Source organism: Haliotis rubra, unplaced genomic scaffold (assembly GCF_003918875.1).
Source record: "Haliotis rubra isolate DU_JTF1 unplaced genomic scaffold, ASM391887v1 Scf28, whole genome shotgun sequence".
In the NCBI taxonomy this organism is placed as follows: domain Eukaryota; kingdom Metazoa; phylum Mollusca; class Gastropoda; order Lepetellida; family Haliotidae; genus Haliotis; species Haliotis rubra.
The window spans coordinates 959,073-986,065 of record NW_025766891.1 but is presented as its reverse complement, the minus strand read 5'-3'; the positions used below and the strand labels follow the sequence as shown (position 1 = coordinate 986,065).

At 41.9% G+C, this 26,993-nt stretch overlaps 2 protein-coding genes across 3 annotated transcripts in view; both read right to left on the bottom strand.

Annotated features, from left to right (window-relative positions):
* Window positions 1-361: 361 nt before the first annotated feature.
* The window catches only part of LOC124281174, a 137,556-nt gene continuing 110,924 nt past the window's right edge, over window positions 362-26,993 (bottom strand). Inside the window, exons 30-38 of the mRNA XM_046717203.1 lie at window positions 10,913-11,326; window positions 9,389-9,603; window positions 8,871-8,947; window positions 7,337-7,526; window positions 6,791-6,905; window positions 6,124-6,341; window positions 5,126-5,208; window positions 4,633-4,819; window positions 362-2,758 (exon numbers count right to left, since the gene is read on the bottom strand). Of these exons, the coding sequence (XP_046573159.1) occupies window positions 2,633-2,758; window positions 4,633-4,819; window positions 5,126-5,208; window positions 6,124-6,341; window positions 6,791-6,905; window positions 7,337-7,526; window positions 8,871-8,947; window positions 9,389-9,603; window positions 10,913-11,326 (1,625 nt within the window). The 3' untranslated portion in view covers window positions 362-2,632. The remainder of the gene's footprint in view (window positions 2,759-4,632; window positions 4,820-5,125; window positions 5,209-6,123; window positions 6,342-6,790; window positions 6,906-7,336; window positions 7,527-8,870; window positions 8,948-9,388; window positions 9,604-10,912; window positions 11,327-26,993) is intronic.
* LOC124281119 overlaps window positions 24,671-26,993 on the bottom strand; it is a 38,978-nt gene continuing 36,655 nt past the window's right edge. Inside the window, exon 28 of one of the 2 annotated variants that reach the window (XM_046717130.1) lies at window positions 24,671-24,892. The gene's annotated coding sequence lies outside the window, so the exon portion shown is untranslated. Of the gene's footprint in view, window positions 24,893-24,965; window positions 25,006-26,993 lie in introns of those variants that run through there. The other variant, XM_046717131.1, reaches the window with a different exon arrangement.

The following is a 26,993-nucleotide window of genomic DNA, read 5'->3' as shown; positions in this document are numbered from 1 at the left end:
CGCCCCTTTCCGTAACCTATTCGGCTTGTCCCGGAATAACACGAGTTGGTAACGAATGTATGATACCATGGAAACAAAATACCGCGAGATATGATGAGGTCACCACTAACATCGCCAGATCGAATCGGGTGAGAGGTAGCAAATCAATCTGTGGATATTCGTTACAACCACAGAACATGTTTTACACTGTATGGAAATCTGCCCGTGTGATTCACCCGACATAGGATTTAGCACATGTACCCGATTCAGCACATGTACCCATCTACGTCCACAATAATAATCAGCACTTACCCACTTGTGATCAATTTGCAGCTGTTAATGTCCACATTCAGGAAGGTACGGAAAGAAGCATGACTACTAGTAATTATGGAAATATTTATTCATAATGTAATAGAAGCATTCACAGACATATTTCATCACGTTTCATTACGCATGCAGGCTGTGACGTACATTTGAAAATAAAATTGAACAGGTTTTACTGGCCGGTCTCATTCTGGTTTAACACTATGGATGGGATTCGCAGCTGGAATATGAAGTTGCCAAACATAATATAAAGACGCTAAATACTATCGCTTCCTCAGTGGTCGACGCCCTAGTGGAATGTCCTCATGAATGTAATCTGTTGTTTATGACGTCATATCATTCGATTGTTACCTCATGTCTATTCACCGCTGTTCGGGTAAACGTACAAAGAGTAGGTTTTTGCCAAGCATTAAATACAGACATCAGATCGTGGGTCTTGAATAGTTTTGTTTTAACTGGCCTAAAAAGACCAAACAATAATACCCACAAACCAGACATTATAAACACAAACTGACCAAATACAAAAGAATACCTGACAACCTATTCGTCTAGAAAGGAATACAGTGAGTGAGTGAGTTTAGTTGTATGCCGCACCCAGCAATATTCCAGCTATGTGGTGGCGGTCTGTAAATAATCACGTTAGGACCAGCCAATCCAGTGATCAACATCATGAGCATCGATCTACTCATTTGGGATACGATGAGAACGGAATACAGAAAACAAGACGATCGACTTAAAAGAACTGACATGCTTCATTGACAACAACGAAGATAGACCATGTCGACACAAAGAAGAAACAGATAATTTAATTAACAAACAATAATTGAACAAAGAACTGACAATATGTTCATCTACAACTACAATATGATAGATAATACCCACAAGTAAAACTAAAACACTGTCTTCTACAGAAGAGTCTTAAACATTCACTGCAAAGAAGAGACGCAAACCGGAACATCAGTCTCATTAATCTATTCAGAAAATGACCTACTTTTCAGCCGATCCGAATTTTCTCGTGTGAAAATAAAAAGAGACAATACAAACAACTATTTTTACACTAATTCCAATTCTTTGTTTCATAAAAACATGGTATTTACAAATTAATTTTAATTTCAAAGTCTAGAAAGTCGTATTTCTATCATTTATGTCGAGGTGTAGGCAGGATGTCGTTAATTAAGACGTCACAGACTGACCCTGTTTGAGAAGGTCGTACAATGATTCACTGGCTCACTGGTTACACCTGTTATGTGTTCTTTGCGCTTATTCAGCGCATTTTTGTAACGTACAGTGTGACAGATATAATATCAAGTCCGTACCAGACCTCCAAACCTATATAGCGGCCGGGCCACGTGTTGAGATTTCCACGACTTCCAGATTTCCGTTTGTACTCGCTGTACGACGTGTTTGCAAGGATTAGAAGGAGAGTAGGGTCCAATATACAAGTGATTAGATGTATCAAATAATACTGATTAATATTTATATATCCAGTTGAATGAGATGGTCTCAAAATTCTGGACTGGTTATTGTACTATTGTGCAATAGGAGGTATCCCAGTCAGCAGGAAATGAGACTGTTTTGTAATCAGTGTTTTGACTTGCTTCTCGGTTCGACACAAAGAATAACATTCACAAATTGTTCTCTCATAAAGACCTGGCTAGCTGTTCTCGAAACGTTCGTAGCCCTACGAACTTCTTAAGCCCATTCTTAACACATTGGCTACGATCAAAGTTCAGAATTCTTAGGGCTACGAACGTTTCGAGAATAAGGACTCTGATTATTTACTCCTATATATTTGACAACTCATTTACAACACGCCAAAACCTACTGATATAGTCATATAATATACAACAACTGTCAATCATCGGCCCACGAGACATATGATATCAGCGGTTGTTTAGATGCCACAAAGCGCTGTATGGCCCCACGATTATGCAAGATGATACATTTTTGTACAATACCTACAGTGAGTTCAGGTGAACGAGTGTACGATAAGCCGACTACAATTACTATAGTATTTGCACTTTCAACCGTTCCGAATTGTTAGTAGATGGAGGAGATGGTTTCGGTCAGAATGGATCCGGATTAAAAAGGTTTCCCAATGTACATTAAATACACACTGAGGTGTGTGGCGACGCGTTTTCGCATGTTTCCTGATCATTTGGGGCGATGCGGTAGGCGATAGGTTTCAGCGTTCGCTCGTCACACCGATGACCAGGGTGCGATTTCCCCACGTGTTGAAAATGCATGAAGCCCATTTCGGGCGTCCCCGCCGTGATAATGCTGGAATATTGCTAAAAACGGCGTAAAAACTAAACGCACTCACTGACCATTACGTTGGTGTTGTGGTCACTTCGAGGGACCTGATCGCTGTTCCCGACGACACAGAGATGTGTGTTACTCGCAGGGACGGGGACGTTGACGGGAAGTCCGACACCATCTTTCCGCCGACATATATCTGTAGAGACAGCAAAAGATACGTCACGCATAGGGTCTCTTTGTTGCAGAACGTCCTACTCGGCATTATTCAAGCTATACGACGGCATTCTGTAAATAATCCAGTCTGGACCAGAGGAACTAGTGTTCGACATCAGGAACATCCACCTACACAATTGGGATACGATGACATGTTTGAGCCACGTCAGCTAGCCTGACCACCCGATTCCCACGACAAGTATTGGTCGGTGCAGGCCAACTATAACCCTGGAGCTACTTCAACGAAGCAACCTTTACTAAGGTTAACTCCCACTCTTTAACATTGCACTAAGGTCGCCTTAGTGACTTACGATCACCTTACTAATAGCGCTTTGTAAAAAGAGGCCTTGGGGCGTCTTTCACGAAGCAACCTTTACTCAGGTTAACCTAACCCCCATTCTTTAAGACTGCATTAAGGTTACCTTAGTGACTTACGATCACCTTAGTGCTTTGTGACAGGAGGCCCTAAGGTGACCTTAGTCCAATGTCAAAGAATGGAAGTTAACGTTAAAGTACTGTTGGAAATAGAAAAAAACTGTTTTTAGGCTGTTACTCTGTATTCCTAAAATTTGCACAACTGCAAATAGCATATGTCGAAATAACCCACTTCGGCCTAACTTGGCGTTCAGTGGGATGCGTAATAGGGTATCCAGAAAAGCATGTTTACTCGTAAAATCGGGCAAAACTTAGAAAAAAATGCGAACAGCTGCTGAAAACAATAGATCAGTCGACAGCAAGGTATGACGACGGACCGTCAACTCACTTGGCATGGAATGCACGTGCTGCCCACAGACACAAGGGGTCATTTCAAATATTTTTCTGCTTTTTCATGTGTATTGAATATGTCTCTATTGATTATCTAATCTTACCTAATATCTCTATCCCCAAGCCCCAACTTCTGTTAGCAACACCCGTCTCGGTTTTGCTTTTGAGACGACCCATCCTACCCGTTTCTTTTAATAGTGATAGTGAGAATCAATGGTATCTATATCCTTAATCGTTTCAGTATTCAAGTTGTTATTTTTTACGTCTGCTATCGTTTATTATGAAGCTAAGTCTAATTTCAAAATGGATATTCAAAAAGTGTCATTTGTTATACAATATCATCGCACACTAATTTGCATAAAGCCATGGTCTTCTCCAAATAAGTCTCTTCGGACTTAGAAAATAAAAACATTACTCATTTCTGCACTAATCTCTCCTCAGAAAAATCCTTTTCTAACGTTTCCTATCTCCCTACCACTGAGACTGTAGTTAGGCCGAACTTAGTTCAACAGATATTTCACACTTTCACACATTAACTACCTAAATTGTAGATATAAATGTGAAAAAACAGTTTTTTTCTATTTCCGACAGTACTTTAGAAAGGTTGCTTCGTGGAAGTACCTCCGGGGTTATAAGTGACCTGCACCGACCAAAGGAGCCCAAGATCTGTAGCCAGCAACTTAAAGGGGATGCAAGATCACCCATCTGCTTAATCACCGCTCACAACACGCTCTGCAGGCACAAGCATTACGTGCTCCGCACCAACCAAGTCAGCGAGCCTGACCACCCGATCCCGCTAGTCGCCTGTTACGACAAGCATGGGTTGCTGAAGACCAGTTCTCACCTGAATGTTCACCTGTTCGATTATATCATACCGAAGAAGGTAACGATGCAGCTCTTGTTAAACCGTTTGCAGTTCGCCCTTATGAGACCCAGCTGTATTGTGTTTTTGTGTTGAACACGAAGTTCAATCCAACTTCATGTCAAATATTCATAAAAATATTACCCAGTCTGGAACAATCTCAGCGAGACCTGTACCGTCTAATGTAACGTGGTATAACTTGCAGCACATATAATTGCAACACAACTTACCATGTAGGAGTCTTTCAACACTTTTATACTCAATCTGAATGCCACGGGAGTAATCCCGTGATTCGCGACATCCTGTGTCTTCAGTGCTGTGCCGCCCAGGACGTTGCTAATGATCATTGAGTTCCGCAATTGGTCATAGGTGATGAGAACCACTGCCTCTGGACCAGCTACCAGTGCCATTTTGAACCTGGACAATGAATACGTGTAGTTAGAATGAGTGAGTTCATTTGCTTCAACCACCACGTTCATTTGGAAACATGATGGAAAGCAAACACCATGTAATTATATACATGTAGCCATTACAGCGCATCCATTTTGGATGTAGAAAAAGAAGCATATGCGCCTTATATAAAGCACCTAATTAATATCAAACACATAAATGCATTATTATATAGAAATGCAGTTTTTACTTGTTTTTGTTTGAAAAAGAGGTTTTGTCTCCAAAACCAGACAGACAGAAGGTAATGGTCAAAATCAGATGGTCACTACTTACACGTCCGTTGCCCGCGACAACGTGGCCTGCAGTACAACGACATCCCCGGTATTCAGGACACAGGGGATTGGGAAGAGTGTCTCCTGATCAACAGAGGGAATGATAGCAGTGTCCAATTTTAACACTTAAAACAGTTTGTATGCAAATATTGACAAGGATAGATTTAGGGCTGGCTAACTGAATTTGGCCTCAGTATGACGCACGTGGAAACCTACGAGTGTCAGGGTAATGAGTGAGTGAGTGAGTGAGTGAGATTAGTTTTACGCAGCACTCAGCAAAATTCCAGCTATATGGCGGCGGTCTGTAAATAATCGGATCTGGACCAGACAATCCAGGGATCAACAGCATGAACATCAATCTACGCAATTGGGATACGATGACATGTGTCAGCCCAGTCAGCGAGCCTGACAACCCGATCCCATTCGTGTTTATTTGTGTGTTTGTCGTATTTAATTAATATGCGCTCATCAATATTCCAACAATATGACGATGATTTGTTTTTGTATGACATCTTATCTCATTTGCGTCTATCGTTGCTCATGAAGTCAATCACTGGATTGACCTGTTCGGGCTAAGTTATTTACAGAACGTCGTCATATACCTGAAATATTGCTGTTAAACAACAAACAGATAGCTGAATATTACTGTGAGAGCGTACACAATGAATAGTTGATGTCCTGTGTGCGACTCCAGGAATATTTACTATACGTGTAAGGCTCCTGTACTAATGATGGGCGGTGGGGTAGCCTAGTGGTTAAAGCGTTCGCTCGTCACGCTGAAGACCCGGATTTGATTCCCCGCATGGGTACAATCTGTGAAGCCTTATTCCTGGTGTCCTCGGCCGTGATATTGCTGGAATATTGCGAAAAGCGGCATACAACTAAACTCACTCACTCACTCATATACTGCTGTACCCCGTGGTGATTTGATTGACATCACACTAAAATTAGGAAACGGGCCACCCAAAGACTACTCGTGCAATACTATTGTGCCCTTACCTTGCCGAGAGGGGCAAGGCTGGTCCATTGGTAGCGTTCGCATTTCTCAGGTCTGTAGAACTTCCATGTGCCATCACTCCAGCACGTGACCTTGGTGTTAGACCCACAGTGACGGTATTCGACGTTACATTGCACGTTGCCTTCAGCTCCCATTGACGTCTCGTCGGAGATGACCTTGGCATTGGGTACTGTGGCGTTTGCGCAGTCTGTGTAACGTCCTTTTGGAATTGCAACAAAAACATGTACGAGCTGAATGTGATAAATGAGCGGATAGCTCAAAACTTCCCTCCTACTTTCCCAAAACCCGACATAAATAGTTTGAAAAATGTTTTCATTGTGGCCCTGCTGCTGACAATCTTGGCACTTCGGTGCGTGCCTTCAATAGGTATACCACCCACAATTTCAGTCGCCAATGGACCCGTGAAGATCCGGGTTACAATATTGATCTTCAGTAACCCATGCTTGTCGTAAGAGGCAACTAACGGGATCGGGCGGTCAGGCTCGCTGACTTGGTTGACACATGTCATCGGTTCCATATTGCTCATGCTGTTGATCACTGGATTGTCTGGTCCAGACTCGATTATTTACAGACCGCCGCCATATAGCTGGAATGTTTCTGAGTGCGGCGTAAAACTAAACTCACTCACTCACATTCAGAAATACTTACCTGGTGTGAAAATATGAACGACGTCGACATTGGGAGCCTCGACTATCAATTCGCTGATGGAAGTGTAGTTGGCGAAATGAGGAAACGTAGCCACGGACGTCCCGTCTACCCGGACCTAGATGCGGATGAGGAAATTTAACGATTAAACGAAATATATACTTATTGCATTTTTCAGTTAAAGCTGGAACATCACTCGTTGAACCAATACCATGTAAGTTCGTGAGCATGGCTTTGCTATGCTTATCGCAATAGTCCAGCTCAAAGACACAAAAATTGGCTTCCCACGTTGAAAAATCGAAAACGGACCTTCTGGATGACACGCGAACGATTTTAGCACTGGATTACCTCACTGCCCCAAATTGTCTTGTCACTGCCAGTATTTCAGAGGCAACAAAATGAATCTTATCACCGTGTTTACATAATTTACGTATAGATGGACCGCATCCATGGTCTGGTTGATGGAACATCAATTTGGAGAGTTAGCTTTGTGGATAAAGCGTTCAAAATACTTGTTGGTTCAAAAACTGTGTTGTGAGATACTGTTACCTCAAAATGTTGTTCCAGGATGGTGATAGTCAGGTGGAACCTCTTATTGACCGGGAGAGGGAAGGGGTTAACTGGGACAGATCCTACCCCTCCCAGCGCTGTGCTACCCATGGTCAGCCGTGGAAGGGCGGGGTCCACATTTAACGTCAAGTGATTGACTTGATCATTCATCATGCTGAGGTAGATGTGTCTGAAAGTAACATAGTGATTATAACATGCATCTGTCTTCATTTGTAGGATATTTGTATTTCTTGAGAGAATATGTGGAAAACATTCTTGATGATTTACAATATTAATCCTTAAGGTACATGATGTACGTACGTGGTCAGTGTAGGAAACAGGGTGTATGCAGTGTTCCGAGTAATCTACAATGTCTACGTCGAATTCAAAGGTAGACACAGAGTGCGTACGTATGTTGTTATTGTGAGATACAGGGCGAATGTAGTGTTGAGATACATGTCGTATGTTGAGAGACAGGGCATATGTAGAATTGAGATAAAGGGTGTATGTAGTGTTTAGAAAACAGGTCGTATGTAATTTTCAGAGACAGGGCCTACGTAGTGTTGAGAGACAAGGCGTATGTAGTGTTGAGAGACAGGGCGTATGTAGTTTTGAGAGAAAGGGTGTATATCGTGTTAAGAAAAAGGCCTTATGTAGTGATGAGAGACAGGGTGTATGTAGTGTTGAGATAATGGATGCATGTAGTGTTAAGAGACAGGGTGGATGTATTGTTGAGATAAAGGGCGAATGTAGTGTTGAGAGACAGGTTGTATATGGTGGTGACATAAAGGGCGAATGTAGTGTTGAGAGACAGGTTGTATATGGTGGTGACATAAAGGGCGAATGTAGTGTTGAGAGACAAGGAGTATATGGTGGTGAGATAAAGGGCGAATGTAGTGTTGAGAGACAGGTTGTATATGGTGGTGACATAAAGGGCGAATGTAGTGTTGAGAGACAGGTTGTATATGGTGGTGACATAAAGGGTGAATGTAGTGTTGAGAGACAAGGAGTATATGGTGGTGAGATAAAGGGCGAATGTAGTGTTGAGACAAAGGGCGTATGTAATGTTCAGAAGCAGGGTGTATGTAGGGTTTCACATACATTATTATTAATATCATATGATATTTATATAGCGCACATATCCCGGCAACTAGTGCATGCTCAAGGCGCTGGTATTTTTCCCTCGATCATTGGATGTCAATCTCAACAGCACATCGTATTATCAATCGCAACTCCCTGGGGAGTATACAACTCTTGCAGCCACTAGGCGCACCGAGTTGTGGCTTTCTCATCCTAACGAGGTACCCATTCATAGCTGGGTGTACTGGGACACATAGTCACATTACTTTGTCCAAGTTCACTGCACGTTGCTGTACCCGCATCCAGGTGTTTGCACGTATTCATGTGGCCACCATCTGGTCATATGCCAACATGGCGTATTTAGTCTTTCGAGTGAGATGCAGGATCTACGTATCCGTCCTTGTGAAAAACATGTGGACGTACGTGTTACGTTTGTGGTACAGGAGGTACGTACGTCTTCATTGTCAGATACAAGGAGACCGTGGACCCAACTCGTCTCTGGCAAGGCCAGGAGAACCCATTCAACGGCGACTGAAAATTCATAATTTGCAAGATTACGAATGCATTTCAGACAACACAAACCTAATTATTACATACAAGTTTATAAAAACATATATTTACATTCAGTTTCCTAATGTACTTAATGTGACAAGTGTAAGTTAAATGACAAAAAATTCTGGTTGCGATGGTTCCATATTTTGTACCTTCAATAAGTCACTGTGAAACAGGGCGGTGAGGTAGCCTAGTGGCTATAGCGTTGGCTCTTCTTGCCGAAGACCCGGGTTCGATTCCCTACATGGGTACAATGTGTGAAGCCCCTCTCTGGTGCCCGCCTTGATATTGCTGGAATATTGTTAACAGCGGCTAACAACTAAACTCACTCACTATGTGAAACACCAGGAAAAATGAAGTTTAACGAACATTAACTCACTGACTATTCAAACAAGTTGACGGACGCCGATCATGACGTACCTGTGGCATCCATGTCATTTGTCGACATTCGCCTTTTACTTGGTTTTTAACTTGGCCGGCAGCGTCACACCGAGACACACTGTCCTCGCCGCAGAACACATACTTCTCGTCAGTACATCTGTACTTAGTTGTTGTATCGCCCCCAGTGCTGTACTCGTCTATAGCCATGTTGTATGGCGGCGGGTCTGGTCTGGTGCACCGGGCGAGATTCCCAACTGCAAGTTGATAACAGTCATCATCAGTGTCCACAGTGTCTCAATAGTTAAAAGTCGATGGGGTAGCCTGGTGGTTAAAGCGTTCGCTCGTCATGCCGAAGACCTGGGTTCGACTCCCCCTAATCACATACATGACTCACTAACACATACTTGACTCACTAACACATCAGTGTCCATCGTGTCTCACTAGTTGAAAGTCGATGGGGTAGCCTGGTGGTTAAAGCGTTCGCTCGTCACACCGAAGACCTGGGTTCGACTCCCCCTAAACACATACATGACTCACTAACACATACTTGACTCACTAACACATCAGTGTTATGTACTATGTGTGAAGTCCATTCCTGGTGTCCCCCACCGTGACAATGCTGGTATATTTCTAAAACCGGCATAAAACCAAACTCACTCACTCACTCTAACCTTTCCATAAAACGTACGTCATTCGTAAGTTTATGCTTTCCAATGTAGTTACGATTGGCTGTACCCTACGAATGTTTGTGGATCGAGACCCTGCAGATCTTGATTCTCGTTAAGATGGGACAGTAGGTTAGGTATTAGTTGTTGACACATTGGGTCGGGTTTGACTCTCCGCAAAGACAGTTCTTTGTATAATCAGTTGTTCCTTTGATGGAATATTGTTAAAGCGGCAACAGAACTCTCACACGGAATTTGGAGCAGTTCCGAAGGATTGAGACTAGTGGCACGTGATCCTCAATGAGGTCACAATGAGAACCACGAAACATTAATATGTCATTTCAGGATGATGGTTTTGATAGCATATACTATTTAAGCATCTGCTAAGTACTTGCAAATTTTGTTAATTGTTAGTTCGTTAAGGCCGTACTCAGCAAAATTAATTCGGCTAAATGACAGTGGCCAGCGACTGATACTGTGAGTATCGATGTACGCAACTGGGATACGATGACCTGGCTTGTTCCCTCTTACGGCAAGCATGAGTTGCCATCTTTGAACGGATTTTCAGGAGAAATACGGAAGTAAATTTGAATGCTCTTTCTACGAGACCCGTGAAGGTCCGGTTTAGAATTGGTCTTCAGTAACCCGTGCTTGTCGTAAGAGGCGACTAAGGGGATCGCGTTGTCAGATTCGCTGACTTGGTTGACACATGTCAACGTTTCCTAATTGTGTAGATCGATGCTCATGATGTTGATCATTTTATGGTCCAGACTCGATTATTTACAGACCGCCGCCATATAGCTGGCATACTGCTGAGTGCGGCTTTCAGCAACAAGCTAACAAACCCACATTCATACGAAATATGAACAGACCAAGAAGCCCCACTTTTTATAATTACCGTCTTTTACGTTGGCGTTGGCGCTGATCCGTATCCTCTTTACGTTAACGGTCGACGGCCACGCCGAACTCGTTATGAAGTCGCGACCGATGACGTAGCCGGCTCCAACGCGCATCTCGCCACCAGTGCCCCAATTCAACCAGAAAGGCCTATAGTCGTCACAAGACAGGGGACTGTGCCACTTCGTCAGTTTCGTTTCACATATCGTACAGTCTGTCATTGTATTCTTCCTTGCCCCGAGGGTAAACTGGACATTTGACCCCGTGTCTGTATCCCCTTTGATGTCGACAGTGACCTCTGTGCATGACTTTACCAGGAATAATTTCGTCCGCTCAGAACCACTCAAGGGTAAGGTCACCCATGTGTTATCTGTGTCCGGTTTCAAAGGTTGGTCGTTATAGGCGAGGGCATTATCTGAAACACATCCAGTACAAAACTCGTGTTAAAGATGATTAACACGCCCACTTCTAATATCAATGTATGGTGCACCCGAATGGCAAAAATATTCGAACAAACAAACATAATCATAATAAGATTATAGATCACTACATGGGGGTTATAAATCACATGTTTTGCGATACTTGTGTCCATGTGTATATATGTTAAGGCTGGTTTGGGATGGTTGTTGTTTTACGCCGCAATCAGCAATGTAACAGCTATATGGCGGCGGTCTGTAAATAATCGAGTCTGGACCAGACAATACAGTGATCAACAGCATCGAATTACGTAATGGGATACGATGACAATTGTCAACCAAGTCAGTGAGTCTGGCCACCCAATTCCGTTAGTCGCCTCTTACGACAAGCATGGGTTGCTGAAGACCAATTCCAAACCGTATCGTAACGAGTCTTTATCTTATGCGGTTCATATAAGTATCGAATTGTGTGAATTGTTAACACTTACATGACTCACAAACACATACACGACTCACAAACACATACATGACTCACTAACACGTACATGACTCACTAACACATACATTACTCACTAACACATACTCGACTCACTAACACCTACATGACTCACTTACACATACATGACTCACTAACACGTACATTACTCACTAACACATACTCGACTCACTAACACATACTCGACTCACTAACACATGCATGACTCACTAACACATACATGACTCACTAACACATGCATGACTCACTAACACATACATGACTCACTAACACATACTCGACTCACTAACACATACATGACTCACTAACACGTACATGACTCACTAACACATACATGACTCACTAACACATACTCGACTCACTAACACCTACATGACTCACTAACACATACCGACTCACTAACACGTACATGACTCACTAACACATATATATGACTCACTAATATACATTACTCACTAACACATACTCGACTCACTAACACGTGCATGACTCACTAACACATACATGACTCACTGACACCTACTTGACTCACTAACACATACATACTCCCTCACTAACATACATACTCCCTCACTAACATACATGACTCCCCCACTAACACATACCGGGCATCTGGAACTCGATAGTCCGTACAGCCACTGGTCCTTTTATGGACACAGCGGGGACAAAATATCCCTGTACACCGACCTGCACGTCTTTCAAGTCTTTACCGTCAACACTCACCTGCGGATCATACAGTGAGATAAATTATTCAGCTGAACCAGAAACAATATATTGATATGTAATTGTAATTACATGTAATTGTAATCAAGTGGACTACACATCGTGTACGTGTGAGTTTGATCAATGTCTAATTGTCCACTCTAAATCCAACCTGAAACAGTTTAAAGTTTTTAATGTAAAATCAATGTGTTTGGTTTTTAACGCTGAAAAAGGACTTGGTACAAGCGTGGGTGGCTTAAGATCAATTCTAATCCAGATCTTCACCAAGCCTGACTGCATGATCCCTATCCTCGACTCGTTTGACAAGCATGGGTTGCTGAAGATCAGTTCTAACCAAGATCTTCAGGGTCTAATGTGGAATCGAATGAAAAAAGCAGAAGCAGCATCACAATGTTGTTGTTCCTTGTTACGCATATGAGGTTCAGAGGTTACTCACATGGAAGCTTTTGATCAGGTACGTAATGACCATGTGAAACTCTTGACCCACGTGGAACGGGGAAGGAGTCGACGATGACATCGCTGGCCATGTTGGTATTCAGCAAGAGGGTGTTGATGTCCTCATCACTGGTGAAGATGATCCTGACTGTCATGACGGGCCAGGGTCTGCGGTTGGCAGTGTTGACGATATGTACCTCAATCCTGGAAACAAGAATAACAAACTGACCTTATCCAATAGAATCATCAGAAACCTAAACTGTGTTGTAGACCTGTGCCTAGATTTTCGAAGCTCTCTTACCGCAAAGATAGTCGTAAGTTATTGTTAATATATGGCACTTACGACTATCTTAGCGCTAAGAGAGATTCGAAAATCTAAGCCCAGGGTTCCGACCCACAAAAGCCTTCGTAGCGCTACGACATTCGTTAGCCTATAGTAAACTGTAGAGTTACAACATGTCGTAACGTTAGGAACGCTTTGTGGATCGGGACCCTGGACGTAAGTTATACGTAGCCAATACAGACTTTTCAAAGGCGTCTGATTCTGTTCATCGCTCCTATTTGAGGAAACTATTTGGAAAAAAAAAGGTGTGAGCTCGAGATCTTCTTGCAACAGAGTGAGTGAGTTTAGTTTTACGCCGCACTCAGCAATATTCTAGCTACATGGCGGCGATCTGTAAATATTGGAGCCTGGACCAGACAATCCAGCGATCAACAGCACGCTCATCGATCTACGCAGTTGGGATACGATGACATGTGTCAACCAAGTCAGCGAGCCTGACCACCCGATCCCGTTAGTCGCCTCTTACGACAAGCATGGGTTACTGAAGATCAATTTTCAAACCCGGACCTTCACGGGTCCATTGATAGGTAGGATCGTGTTGCTATAGGGACCTATCTGCACGGATATTGTTGCGATGTAAATAGTACGTCAAATAATTGTTTTGAGAACTCTAAGGGAACACCCATGAGGAACAGCTGCGTTTGCATGTCTGCATCACAGTGCCTTTTCACTATATCATAGACGATAATTGTTGATGACGTATTGTTTTGTAATTGTTCGTACCCTTGTTAGTGATGTCTACGTGAGATTTCCAGCATCACCTTTACAGTGTTTGTTAATGTATAGACTAACTAGAGACATTTCTCATGATTACAAAATTGCTGATCCGATTATAAGCAATAATAACAAACTCTCTGTAAAGGGGTACTGATTGGTTTCTCGATGCTGTGAATAACTTCTGGGTATAAGTTGTTTTGCTACAAATAACAGAATAATTAAAATGGCATGCTCAATGAACTTTAGGTACAAAGTAGAAAAAGACATAGTTTTCAGAAACAGTGATCAAAATAAGTTCTACCAAGCTTGGATGTTGTATCATGTAGGTTTTGCATCACTGGAGCAGCAATAAGCAAGAACAAAGAATAAATATTTGACATGCGATACGAGGCTAGCAGATTTCTGGCGGGTTACGTGTGAGTGTTTGCCTTAATAAAAAAAAACCTTCTTCCTTTGTACATTCTTTTAACTCCCATGGAAACATATCACTACTAGTACACCATACCGTGGAACTCACATTACCCTGGATGTGAGCTATCCCGTATGTAATTGGGAAGGAGGAAATAAAGAGTGTAAAAAAATATTAAAAAATGACTTACATTTGAGCCAAAGTTGGCGTTGCATAAACATGAAACTTTGTTGAAACCACCGGAGGACAGGTGAGAGAAAATTCATTCTGTCTAGTCTGAAATGAAATGCACGATTAAGACAAAGAATTTCACAATTCTAACTTTTAATCAGAAAAAGAAATCAAAAGTAGAAATCAATCAAACTTACAGTATTGACAGTTGATTGTGGGGCGAAAATGCTGTGAGCGCCATCTTTCAAACATCTGCAACCTTAACCTTATGCGCTGGAGATATACGTATTTAGTACTTCTTGTACCTATACAGGGATGCTCGGGAGTAGCCTAGATGTTAAAGCGATCTGTAATAATTTGAATCAATTCGGCCCAGGAAATCCAGTGATCGACATCATGAGCATCTACGATCTACGCGGTTGGACGCGCCTCACAGGGCTTTGAGAAGGCTTAAAGAACCACTAAACTTTGTATTTTGTTACTCTTTTAACCATTACATATGAAAGGTTTGTGGTTAGTCTTATGCGGAACACCAAATTTATTCTTTAAAAACTTGTGGTTAGTTAATACCGAGCGATTAAAAGTGGCCAAAAAGTCGCCTGCTTCCCCCTCGCCCGCCAACGAAACAACAGACAGGTTACGTAACTCTGTCGCCAGAGCACTGCAGTGACGTCATATGAGGAACGATTTTCAGTTAGTTGTATAGAAAATGTGTAGCACGCTCATCATTTTGATGATTTCTCGACATCAACGACGACATGACGAATCGTTGCTTTGTCGTCAATTGCTCCTAGGGGTCGGGCGATGGTGTCCCCATGCACAGATTTCCACAGGACCCCGCAGTTCGTGCTAAATGGGTTATGTTTGTGAGTGCGAAGCGAGCGTTGTGGAAGCCTGAAACAATATCTTACTTGTGTTCAGATCGCTTCACAGAAGTTAAAGAATCAAAACTACTTAGTAGTTGTAGTAAAATATGCATATGATTGATGACCATAAAGATTTTCTATGACACAACTTGTAACATAACGATTTCTTCCTCGGAAGTGAGGTTGTGGTCGAAGTAACAATAATATTGTAAGTATTATTATATTGACACCTACCTCGCTGCCACGAGAGAAATTGTTATGTTATACGCTTTGTCATGCAAAATCCTATTGGCCATCAATAAAATACATATTTTACTACCAGTAGAAAGTAGTTTTGATTTTGTAACTCGGTGAAAACAAACCTAAATACCATTTATCCTCAGACTGGCGGATGTTCCCGACAGGGCGCCGCCATTTTTAAAAATTAAAAAATCTGTTAGAATTAATGAGATTATAGTTTGTTTTCATCAAGTTAGAAAATCAAGACTACTTTCTACTCGTAGTTAAATATGTATTGGAATCATAACCAAACGGATTTTGCATGACACAACTTATAACATAACGATTTCTTCCACGGAAGCGAGGTGGGGGTCGAAGTGACAATACTGCGCGATAAATTTCTTGCTACATTCACATGGTTAATGTCCCCTCACCAGTATGTAGATACTAGTCAATGTGCGTCTTTATATTTGGTCTTATAATCCTAATTAGTTTATTATCATACTTGTACGCATTTTGAAACTAAATAAAAAGCAGACGATCTGCTGATACTTATAGTGAATATATAACAGAACTGTAATATCTAGACATTTTATTGTTTGCCAATGTGAATCATAATTCGCACACACACCCTAGTGCATGTTGTCTGACTCATTACACTTCACGGCGAAAACAATGATTCTGTTGAATGCTACGACAAATGAATAAAACCAAAATGCAAATATTAAAATTAAAACAGATTAAAGTTATAGGAACAATATCAGGCCATTACCTTGTTCGAGGAATGTATCCATCAATATCCACAAAACTGTTCCAAATGATGTGTCTTTTAACAGTTTAATATACGAAAAAGTGATAAATCTTTTCAGGTATTGGTGTATAGTCTCATTGGTTACCCAAGATAGCACACCTGGCAACTAATTGCATAATGTTCGCCTTTCTTTAAAAACAGTAATTTAGTTAGCCAATAATGGGCAATCAATCAATGTATTGCCGGTTAATCCTTTGAAAGAAGGACGTTGTTTTTACGCAGACACCGACACGACAGAGTGTATTCAGTATAGATTAGTAAATCTACATACATAAACACTACCTTTTGACAATTCCGCTGTGTAAGATAAAAGTAATTAATCAATCAGCTTGTTATCGGTTAATCCTTTGATCGATGTTTATAATGTTGAATATTTACTCCAGACACAAGAAATGCCAAATGGGAACCTTTGTCGGGTACTCTAAGTGTGTTACCACTAATTATAAATTCATTAACTGACCATCAAGTGAATGATGACAAATAACGTGTGTAGGTTTATACCACCTAACACGGGTTACAACAAGGGAGTATTAATTGCTGTATTGCATGTGAAAACTTATGGGCCGACACGGTTTTGAGAATACAAACAGATTTTTACATGTCATGATTAAATATCGATTTGAAAAAACACAGAAATGGGATCGATTTGGATCAGTCATTATACAAATAGGGCCTAACGACACCAATCGATTTTGACAGAATCGTCTATGAAAACAAGTTGTAACTCGGAAACTAGGCAAAGCAGGAGACAAAATTAAATGACAGTAGATTGTGAGAACATATAGCTTTTATTTTCCACAACAATTGTCACGATTTCCGGTTTATACAAGCCTGTAAACAAGATAATTTAACCCCCAAAATGTACAATATATAACAAGTTTTATGGATAACAACTTCTTTATTTTCGTGAGATGAATTCTCAAAATGTAGATGAATTCTGCATCGGCCCTCAAAGCTATTCCTCATATGACGTCACAGAGTCGCGCCGCTCTGATTGGTTGAAATTTCGTTCGCGGGTGAGAATTGTGCACTGTTGTCAAAAAGGTCGATTTAAGTCAATTAAAGGTCGAAATGAGTAGTTTTAATGACGGTGTTTAATTTATAACGAAGTCAGTTAGTGATTTATGTATTTGTACCCCCTAGGGTTTATGTGACCTTTAAACATACGTACAATATCGGGGTATCTGAAGGTTGTCCTGAAACACGATCCCTCCACGGTCTGCCAGATCCCCCTAAGGCATGTACGTGAGGGCGGGGCTCTTGCACACGCAGCCGTGCCCTCTTCACACGTGTATCTGGCGACTAACGATACTGGCGTCGCTGCTACCGTTTCCAATGTCATTCCTGCCATTGCGGGCGGAGGCAGCATGCAATCAAAGGGGCCGAGTTCTGAAACATTAACAGTTTCCTCAGAATCAACACGGGAAGGTGCCGTAAACTAGTGGTTAAATGGTTCATCCGCCACACGGAAGACCCATGTTCGATTCCTCACATAAGTGCAATGCATGAAGGCTGATGTCTTTCTCCGTGATATTGCTGGAATGCTGTCAAACTAAATTCAGTCACTCACTCAATATCATCACCTAATGTTATGAAACGTCGACTGTATCTGCCACTGAAGGGTGAAACCCAACAAGTCGCGATTATCGTTATCGACGAGTACGATAAGAACGATGTTAATCGGGTCCATCCAACAGTGCTATAAGAATCGATGTCTCGACTTACTAACAGCGATTACTTTGTAGAAGAAATATTTGTAGAAGCTATTTCGATCAATTTAACCTTAACGTAAAACAAGAGTTAAAATTTGTAGATTTTTTGGCTTATAATGTGAGTATTACGTAGTTGTGTATGAGTGCAACCTTTAAATACGCCATTTCCTCGTGTCCAGACAATTCTCCTTAAGTTAGCGTTGACCGGTGATACTAACAGCATTTTAGTCGGCTCTATGGAGTGAGGGTAGATCATCACGGGGCGGCCGTTGATGGTTATCTACAACAAATGTCCCGATCCACAAAGCGTTCCTAACGTTACGACATGTCGTAACTCTATAGTTTACTATAGGCTAACGAATGTCGTAGCGCTAGTAATTACAACCCATTACCCATCCTGCGCTATAAAGCAGGTGGCACTCCTTTATACACGTCTTTCCTGAGTGAAATAAATAATTGTATTGCAGTGCAGGGGCGGTGGGGTAGCCTAGTGGTTAAAGCGTTCGCTCGTCACGCCGATGGCCCGGGTTCGATTCCCCACATGGGTACAATGTGTGAAGCCCATTTCTGGTGTCCCCCGCCGTGATATTGCTGGAATATTGCTAAAAGCAGCGTAAAACTAAACTCCCTCACTCTATTGCAGTGCTGACTTACATACATATATTCTATCGAAGTGCACAATTACATGCATATATTCTTTTGCAGTACACACTTACATACAGATGTTCTGGTAGAAGAGTAAGGACCAAGTGCCATTCTTTACCGGACTTGATGGAACTGACATCGCTCGCGGACTGGGTATTTTTTGCTGTGACGTTTTGATTAAAGACGTTAACCTCCAGCTTGTTAGTCGACGGGTCATAGTTCAAAACTATACCGCTCTCTGCTGGGCGATCCATAAACTTGAGTTTCGATCTACAAAAAAATATAAGATCTGTTGCATAGGATGCTATTGCCCAATATGGTTTATACAACGAAAAAACTCGATGATCTTCAGTTATCATTATATATAATATAATTATTACATTATGTCACATGCATTTGGGAGTGTTATTCATTGTGTAATAATGTTCCAAGTGTAATACATTGAATATGTGGATAGTCGATGAAAGGCAGTAGTGTGCAATATTTAGACTTGTGTTAGCTAGGGTGAATATTGCAGCAAGGTGAATATTGCAGTAAGGTCATTATTGCAGCAAGGTGAATATTGCAGTAGGGTGAATATTGCAGTAGGGTGAATTATTGCAGTGGGTGAATATTGCAGCAAGGTGAATATTGCAGTAAGGTCATTATTGCAGCAAGGTGAATATTGCAGTAGGGTGAATATTGCAGTAGGGTGAATTATTGCAGTGGGTGAATATTGCAGTGGGTGAATATTGCAGCAAGGTGAATATTGCAGTAAGGTGAATATTGCAGTAAGGTGAATATTGCAGCAAGGTGAAAATTGCAGTAAGGTGAATATTGCAGCAAGGTGAATATCGCAGTTAGGCGAATATTGCAGTAGGGTGAATATTGCAGTAGGGTGAATATTGCAGTAGGGTGGATTTTGCAGAAGGGTGAATATTGCAGTAGGGTGAATATTGCAGTAGGGTGAATATTGCAGTAGGGTGGATATTGCAGTAGGGTGGATTTTGCAGAAGGGTGAATATTGCAGTAAGGTGAATATTGTAGTATGGTGAATATTGCAGTAGGGTGAATATTGCAGTAGGGTGAATATTGTAGTATGGTGAATATTGCAGTAAGGTGAATATTGTAGTAGGGTGAATATTGCAGTAGGGTGAATATTGCAGTAATGAGAATATTTATATCTTTCTCTTTACTGCTATACTCACCGCTTTTGTATTATATTGCCTTTGTGTTTGTACCGTCATTCTGTTTTGTACTGCCACTGTCATATATTTGTAATGATTTGCATTAAGACTAAACTAAGTTACTTTTAGTTGTTATTTATATCCCACTGCTTTGCCTTTGATCGTTTCACACCTGGTCCTTCTTCGTATTGATTACAAGTTTGCTATTTTATTTTTGCTGGGTTAACTATCGTACCACACCTACTCATGCCAGTGTTATCGCTCTAGCTGGATGACACACCCTGTCGCATTTTTACATGAAACTTTGTAAACTTCCTTTATCGTTTGTGTAGTCAGGTTGTAATGCACCCTTCTTGATTCGGTTGTAAGATTTCTGTGTTCCTTCTAGCTGATATACAGTTCCTCTTAGCCAATGCTAAACGACACTGACACAGCTAAACTAAACCTACCAGTCTTGTGTATATTTCTGACAATTGGCGTTCATGAAGAAACATTATTTGTTGATATGTCTTACGGTGTTCCTTCTGGCGTCATCCATACATCCAGCGTATCACTGATACCCAGAGGGCATTGTAGTTCCACCTGAGACATCTGTGAGGACGAAAGGATGAATAAGTCATGGATGCATACTTATACATGTACTCATTGAACGCATTGTACAATGCATTTACTTATTTACAAGAAGAACGTATCAAATATTGAGAACACATCTTTACCCTGCTCTACCCTCATGTCTTGTGTTAACACATAGTTTCTGCATTCTCCTAATTGTTTTCGGTGGGTAGTACAACCACAGGATCACGTGATTCCTAAGTCAAGAGGAAAAAGGTAAAGAAGTAAACCAAGACGCAGAAGAAACGAAAGAAGAATAGAAATTAGGTAAAAGAAGGAAATGATACAAAAAGGAAGAGGTTGTACTGGAATCAGTTGTTCAGAGACATTAAGTTTTATCAAGTTGAGTGCGACTCGCTGCTCACAGTAATTTGGGTATCACGGGGAATAACTCTAATAGAAGACGTTATGAGCGGAAGTTGACGGTTGAGAGAAAGCCGCGCAGGGCGCAGTCTGAAGTGTTAATTCTGAAGGTTTGTTTTGCAGAAAAAGGCAGGTTAAAGTCTGTATTCGCCAGGAAAGTTTCACCTAACGTTTCAAATCAATTTAATCTAGGACTATGCTAGGTTATGCTTGAGTTTCAACGCAGTTACATTTATTTCTCAAGAGTGTTTCATCAGGTCGCAACTGACTTTCATCTATGTGTTGGAACCGTGTTGTAACAGTGGAGCTCTGGATTAAACAACTGAGACTTCGAGTTGATATTCCATGAATACGAAGAGGCTTAGCCATACACCCACATCGCAAAACAATACAGAGGTAAAGAAGAAGACGAAGACAACAAGAAACAGACGGAGAAGAGACAAAGAAGAGGAAGATAAACTGGAAGTGAAAGGAACAGAGGAAACGAAGAGGAAGACAACATTAGCTCCGACTCTCAGTATAGATGGGTGGGAGCGACGCTCCCTATCATTATCAACCCAGTCAATCAACATTCTTTGAAAATGTAAAGAAAGGTCAAATATTGTTATCTTAAAACACTCACGCCCACATGTTCAAAGACAGCCTGTTTACAGATTATGTCTGCATCCGGCCAGCCATTGCTTGAGTTGCACCTGATGGAGGTCCTCCCGGTACACAGGGCAAACCCATCCTGACACAGGTAGGTCGCTGTTGCCCCCGTGGCCGAGTGGGACACCTGGACCGAGGCACCCCCGGGAAGTGGGGGGTGGGGGCAGTCGAAGGGGGACCAGTCAGCGACCTCCCCTGAAAGATTGAGACATTACAGTAACTATTTCTGAATTTTAGCCAACATTCCATCGAGTTGTTTTTCTGTCCGGGCGGGAATGTAGTCTGTTTTCTGAATCCGTGACAGTCGGGGTTAGACTTGGTCTTCATCAACAACTGTTTGACGTTAGAGGGAGCTAGGCTCGCAGACCTGTATGACACATGTCATTGTATTCCATTTAGATCGATGTTCGTGATGTTGATCACTGGATTGGCTGGTCCAGGCTCGATTACATAGAAACAGACGTCTTATAGCTGCAATACTTCTGCAAGTGGCGTTTAACACCAAACAAATCTATTTAGCGTCATTCTACCGTATTGCAGTACCACGGTAGTTTGTACATAATCGACTTTGGATCCTGACAGTCAATGGTTGACAGCATGAGCACCAAACACCGACATGTAGTCAACCCGCTCATAGAACTAGAAAATATTCAAGTTAGTCCTCTCTAACGGACATGTCTAGGGTCGTAGGCAATTTGTGGTTTTGCATTTCAGTCAATCGCCTTTGTGGCGAATTTTCATGTACTGAAGTAAGAGTCTGTTCTTGACGAATTACATATTTTGTCATCCCTTTGCAGCAAGAGTCTAAACTCGGATAACTCAAAGTTTTTACATAGGTTTTGTACATATTTTATATGTTACGTACCATACCTTATCCAAAGTCTATATAAAGCATGCTATCATAAACTATATTGAATAACAATGATGTGTTCGCAAAACGGTTCGTACCTTGTTTTGTTGCTTTTGACACAAACACCTCTACTTCACACATCGTCATTGAATCACTGGCAGCCAGTTTCTTCATACTACGAATCCTGACATAGCGACCAAAGACGCCAGGCAGACAGTCTAGCATCAGACGTTTACCATGGGGAAACTGGCCGGGGTAGGAGTAGCAAGTCTTGGAGGGTGTGGCAGGGTAGAGTGTGGGGTCGTGAAGCAGCACCTCCACCTCGAAGTCATGGAGAAACTTCTCTGAAACAGAAAATACGTCCACAGTGCTATGAACGCAAAGTAAAATATCGAGGTGTGGATGAACTTCCGGCTGTGCTTGGGATCTTGTAATTGTTGCCGGAAGTGAACTGTGACAGGTCCCATGACAAACTGAATGAATGTAAGCAATCCTGCATTGTTTCGGGGAGATATGAGAGAGAGAGAGAGAGAGAGAGAGAGAGAGAGAGAGAGAGAGAGAGAGAGAGAGAGAGAGAGAGAGAGAGAGAGAGAGAGAGAGAGAGAGAGAGAGAGAGAGAGAGAGAGAGAGAGAGATTTAGCAATATTCCCATGTGGGGATTCGAACCCGGGTCTTCGGCGTGACGAGCCAACGCTTTAACCACCACCGCCCCAGAGAAAGGGAGAGAGAGAGAGTTGCCTCAATTAACACAGAGGCTTTGAGAGCTAGCTTAGTGGTTATGGTAACCTTCAGTAGCCCAGTGGTTAACGTATTCGGTCGTCACGCCGAGGACCCGGGTTCGTTTCCTGAGATGGGATGGGTTCTACAAAGTCCATTTTGGGTCTCCCCTGCCTTGACATGACTTGAATATTGCAAAGGTTGCTTAAAATTAAATCTCGTTATTATTAATATGTGTGTACGAACCAACTAGTGGACAAATCTTAAACCTTCGGCTGTCGAAATGTGTGTTTTCTTTATCCAAGACATGACTGGACGTTGTATGAAGATATGTAACGACGGTTATACTGACGCATTATACGTGTCTCGTTTACACACACTACATATATAGGGAGAATGTCATGCTGACCGCCCAGGTTGGATGTTTACAGTATGGCTAGAATGTGAGAAACTCATTTTTTGTGATTCTGGAACTGCGGGAATCTTTTGAAGCCTGACAGGCCAATGAATGGAAATGCTGGTCAACAACACGCGACATACCCACAGTGTCGAATTCTATACACAGGGAGGTACACCGTTCGACTGCTATCTTTTGTGTGGTCATTATCCTTATCAATTCAGGGGGCGGTGGGGTGGCCTAGTGGTTAAAGCGTTCGCTGGTCACGCCAAAGATCCGGGCTCGATTCCCCACACAGGTACAAAGTGTGAAGCCAGCCGTGATATTGCTGGAATATTGCTAAAAGCGGCGTAAAACAAAACTCACTCATGTATCAATTCAGTGGTGAGGACAGCCTGGTGGCGAAGGCGTTCGCTCGTCACCAAGACCAATGCTCGATTCCCAACAAAGGTAAAATATAATAAAATACTAATAAGTCACCTTCTATAGCGCACAGTCTCCAAACACCAAGTGATTGCTCGCAGCGCTTAATCAGAATCTGATTGTTATTACCCGGCGCTAGAAGGTTATAGTCACATGACTTTATTCAACCGGGTACCCATTTTCTGCTGGGTGAACAGAGGCAATTTGAACAAACTCACTTGCCGAAGGTGAGACCACATGTATCACTTGTGCCTCGTTGTGGAACGTGATTGAAGTCCTACACACTCTCAGGAGTCAAGCTGGCAAACAGGGTCATCCATGTAAGGACTGTGCGAACTCGACGTTGCTCTACTTCAACTGATTCGTGACCTGAGCTCTGTGCACAGGACCACAAGCCGCCAACATGTGAAGCTAGTGAAAGGTATATTGTTTGGATGCGTGTGAATATGCTGTTGATGAAGATGAAGATGTTGGGGAATATATATTGTCTTATATATTGTTTTAATTTCTGTCACTCAAGATTTTAGTGAATATAAATGCTGATGGTCGTTGAAACGACGACCTGAAACTGATTGTACAACTGTTGTAGAGATAAACATATTGATCAGACTCACCGCAGCCCGCACACCTCTTATTGTGTGTGACGGCCACCCTGTCGATGTAGTAGTAGGCCTGTAGGTCCACCTGCCACCATGGGTTGGGGTCCTGGGCGGACACCTGCCAACACGTCGTGCTGGTGGATGTAGCTGAGGGGTGGCCGTCCACCAGTCTTCCAGCAGGGCTGCCAAGTGTTGAAAACCCTTTGGCCGGCTTCAGAAGTGCAACATTGCCGCTGACTGGTTCTGTAAACAGACAAACAAGCTCACATCGTTATTTATTATTCCTCCAGCAGGGCTGCCAGAAGTTGAAGACCCTTTGGCCGGCTTCAGAAGTGCAACATTGCCGCTGACTGGTTCTGTAAACAGACAAACAAGCTCACATCGTTACTTATTATTCCACCAGCAGGGCTGCCAGAAGTTGAAGACCCTTTGGCTGGCTTCAGAAGTGCAACAATGCAGCTGATTGGTTCTGTAAACAGACAAACAAGCTCACATCGTTATTTATTATTCCTCCGGCAGGGCTGCCAGAAGTTGAAGACCCTTTGGCCGGCTTCAGAAGTGCAACATTGCCGCTGATTGGTTCTGTAAACAGACAAACAAGCTCACAACATTACTTATTATTTCTCCAGTTGGGCTGCCAGAAGTTGAAGACCCTTTGGCCGGCTTCAGAAGTGCAACATTGCCGCTGATTGGTTCTGTAAACAGACAAACAAGCTCACAACATTACTCATTATTTCTTCAGTTGGGCTGCCAGAAGTTGAAGACCCTTTGGCCGGCTTCAGAAGTGCAACAATGCAGCTGATTGGTTCTGTAACAGACAAACAAGCTCACATCTTTACATATTATTTCTCCAGCAGGGCTGCCAGAAGTTGAAGACCCTTTGGCTGGCTTCAGAAGTGCAACATTGCCGCTGTAAACAGACGAACATGATTACACCCATACAGCTTGTAGAACCTTATGTGTTGTCTAAAGTATCACTTTAATAGCTTATTATTGTTTGTGATATATAAGCTATGTATCCTGTTATGAGGAAATGTTTTCATGTAAACATACTTTTATTCATCTGCAACCTCTTAAACATATCTTATTCATAAAAACTGCATGTTAAATTTTGTCGAATCCCTTGTCAGAAAGTATCCACAGTGCGGAGAGTTTCTGGACTTTTGTGAGTCGAGAATTGAATTGTGACGTGTTCTATTCGTTTTGCCACAATGTGTCACATGTTACACATTGCACCTGTAGATTCAGTAAGGGGCAGGGCCCTTGTACTAAATTAAGACGTCTGCTGTAGGCATCTCCAGTGATCATGAGAACATTATAGAATGATCTGGATATTTTTCAAGATTCATCTGCCCCAGAGTCGAAGTTTCCAGCTTTCAGCTCTAGTATATATAAGTGCCTCTCATCTCAGTACACCTCAGCTGCGTATCTGCGCAAATATTTATGTCAAAACTCAATTCCTATTAAGTCTATTGCGTACAAGTACGCTTGAGGTTTTGTAAATACTCAATAAATTTTATCTTACATGATTGCACACAAAAATGTCAAATCTTAGCTTACGTACCTGTGGATAGATAAAATAACAGTAACATTGAGAGGTTCTATTTCAACACTTGAACTTGGCAATTTGCTGTGTTTCTCATACTATAAATCAAATTTAAATAACACGTAAACCAACATTTAATCTTATTATATTTTTACAGTTCATGGAAAATAGCAAAATACCCAAAAAAGTTTACTTGAGGTGACAACTTATTTGGCTACTCAAAGGAAAGTTATGATACCCTTTTGAGATGAACACAAGCGAGCACATAACTCAATGACCCAGAAGGTCATCTGTAGCTCTTAATTGTTAAATGCGTCACATTTCTTCGTTGTTTCTTGGTGTCATAGTTCTCTAACGGACCAACTCCCGGTTAACTATTTAGTTTCAGCTTGGAATCCAACACGTAACAACTCGCTTTACTCTTTTCAAACAGTGACAAATGACCAAAGTATACATTTACGCTAAAGACTGAAATCCGACAAGATATTTTTGTGTAGGTGCAAAATTTCAACTGTCAATATCCTTTGTCTAAAAAAGTACAACTTTGTCTGCACGGCTGTCTTGAATACTAACACGAGGACTAATTCACAGTATCTGAATCTGCGGGCTCTTTACACTGTTAACAATGATGACGTCGGGTGTGAGTTAACAGCATGTGATATTCTAGTCATGGTCTTATTCAGTTGTAGTGCGCTGGAAGATCGCTAAAATCCTCATGAAATGTATCGAGACTTTATCCAGTAATAGGATTAGATAAAGGTGCCGTTTGTCAAGAGTTATTGCACGTTTCTATTGTTT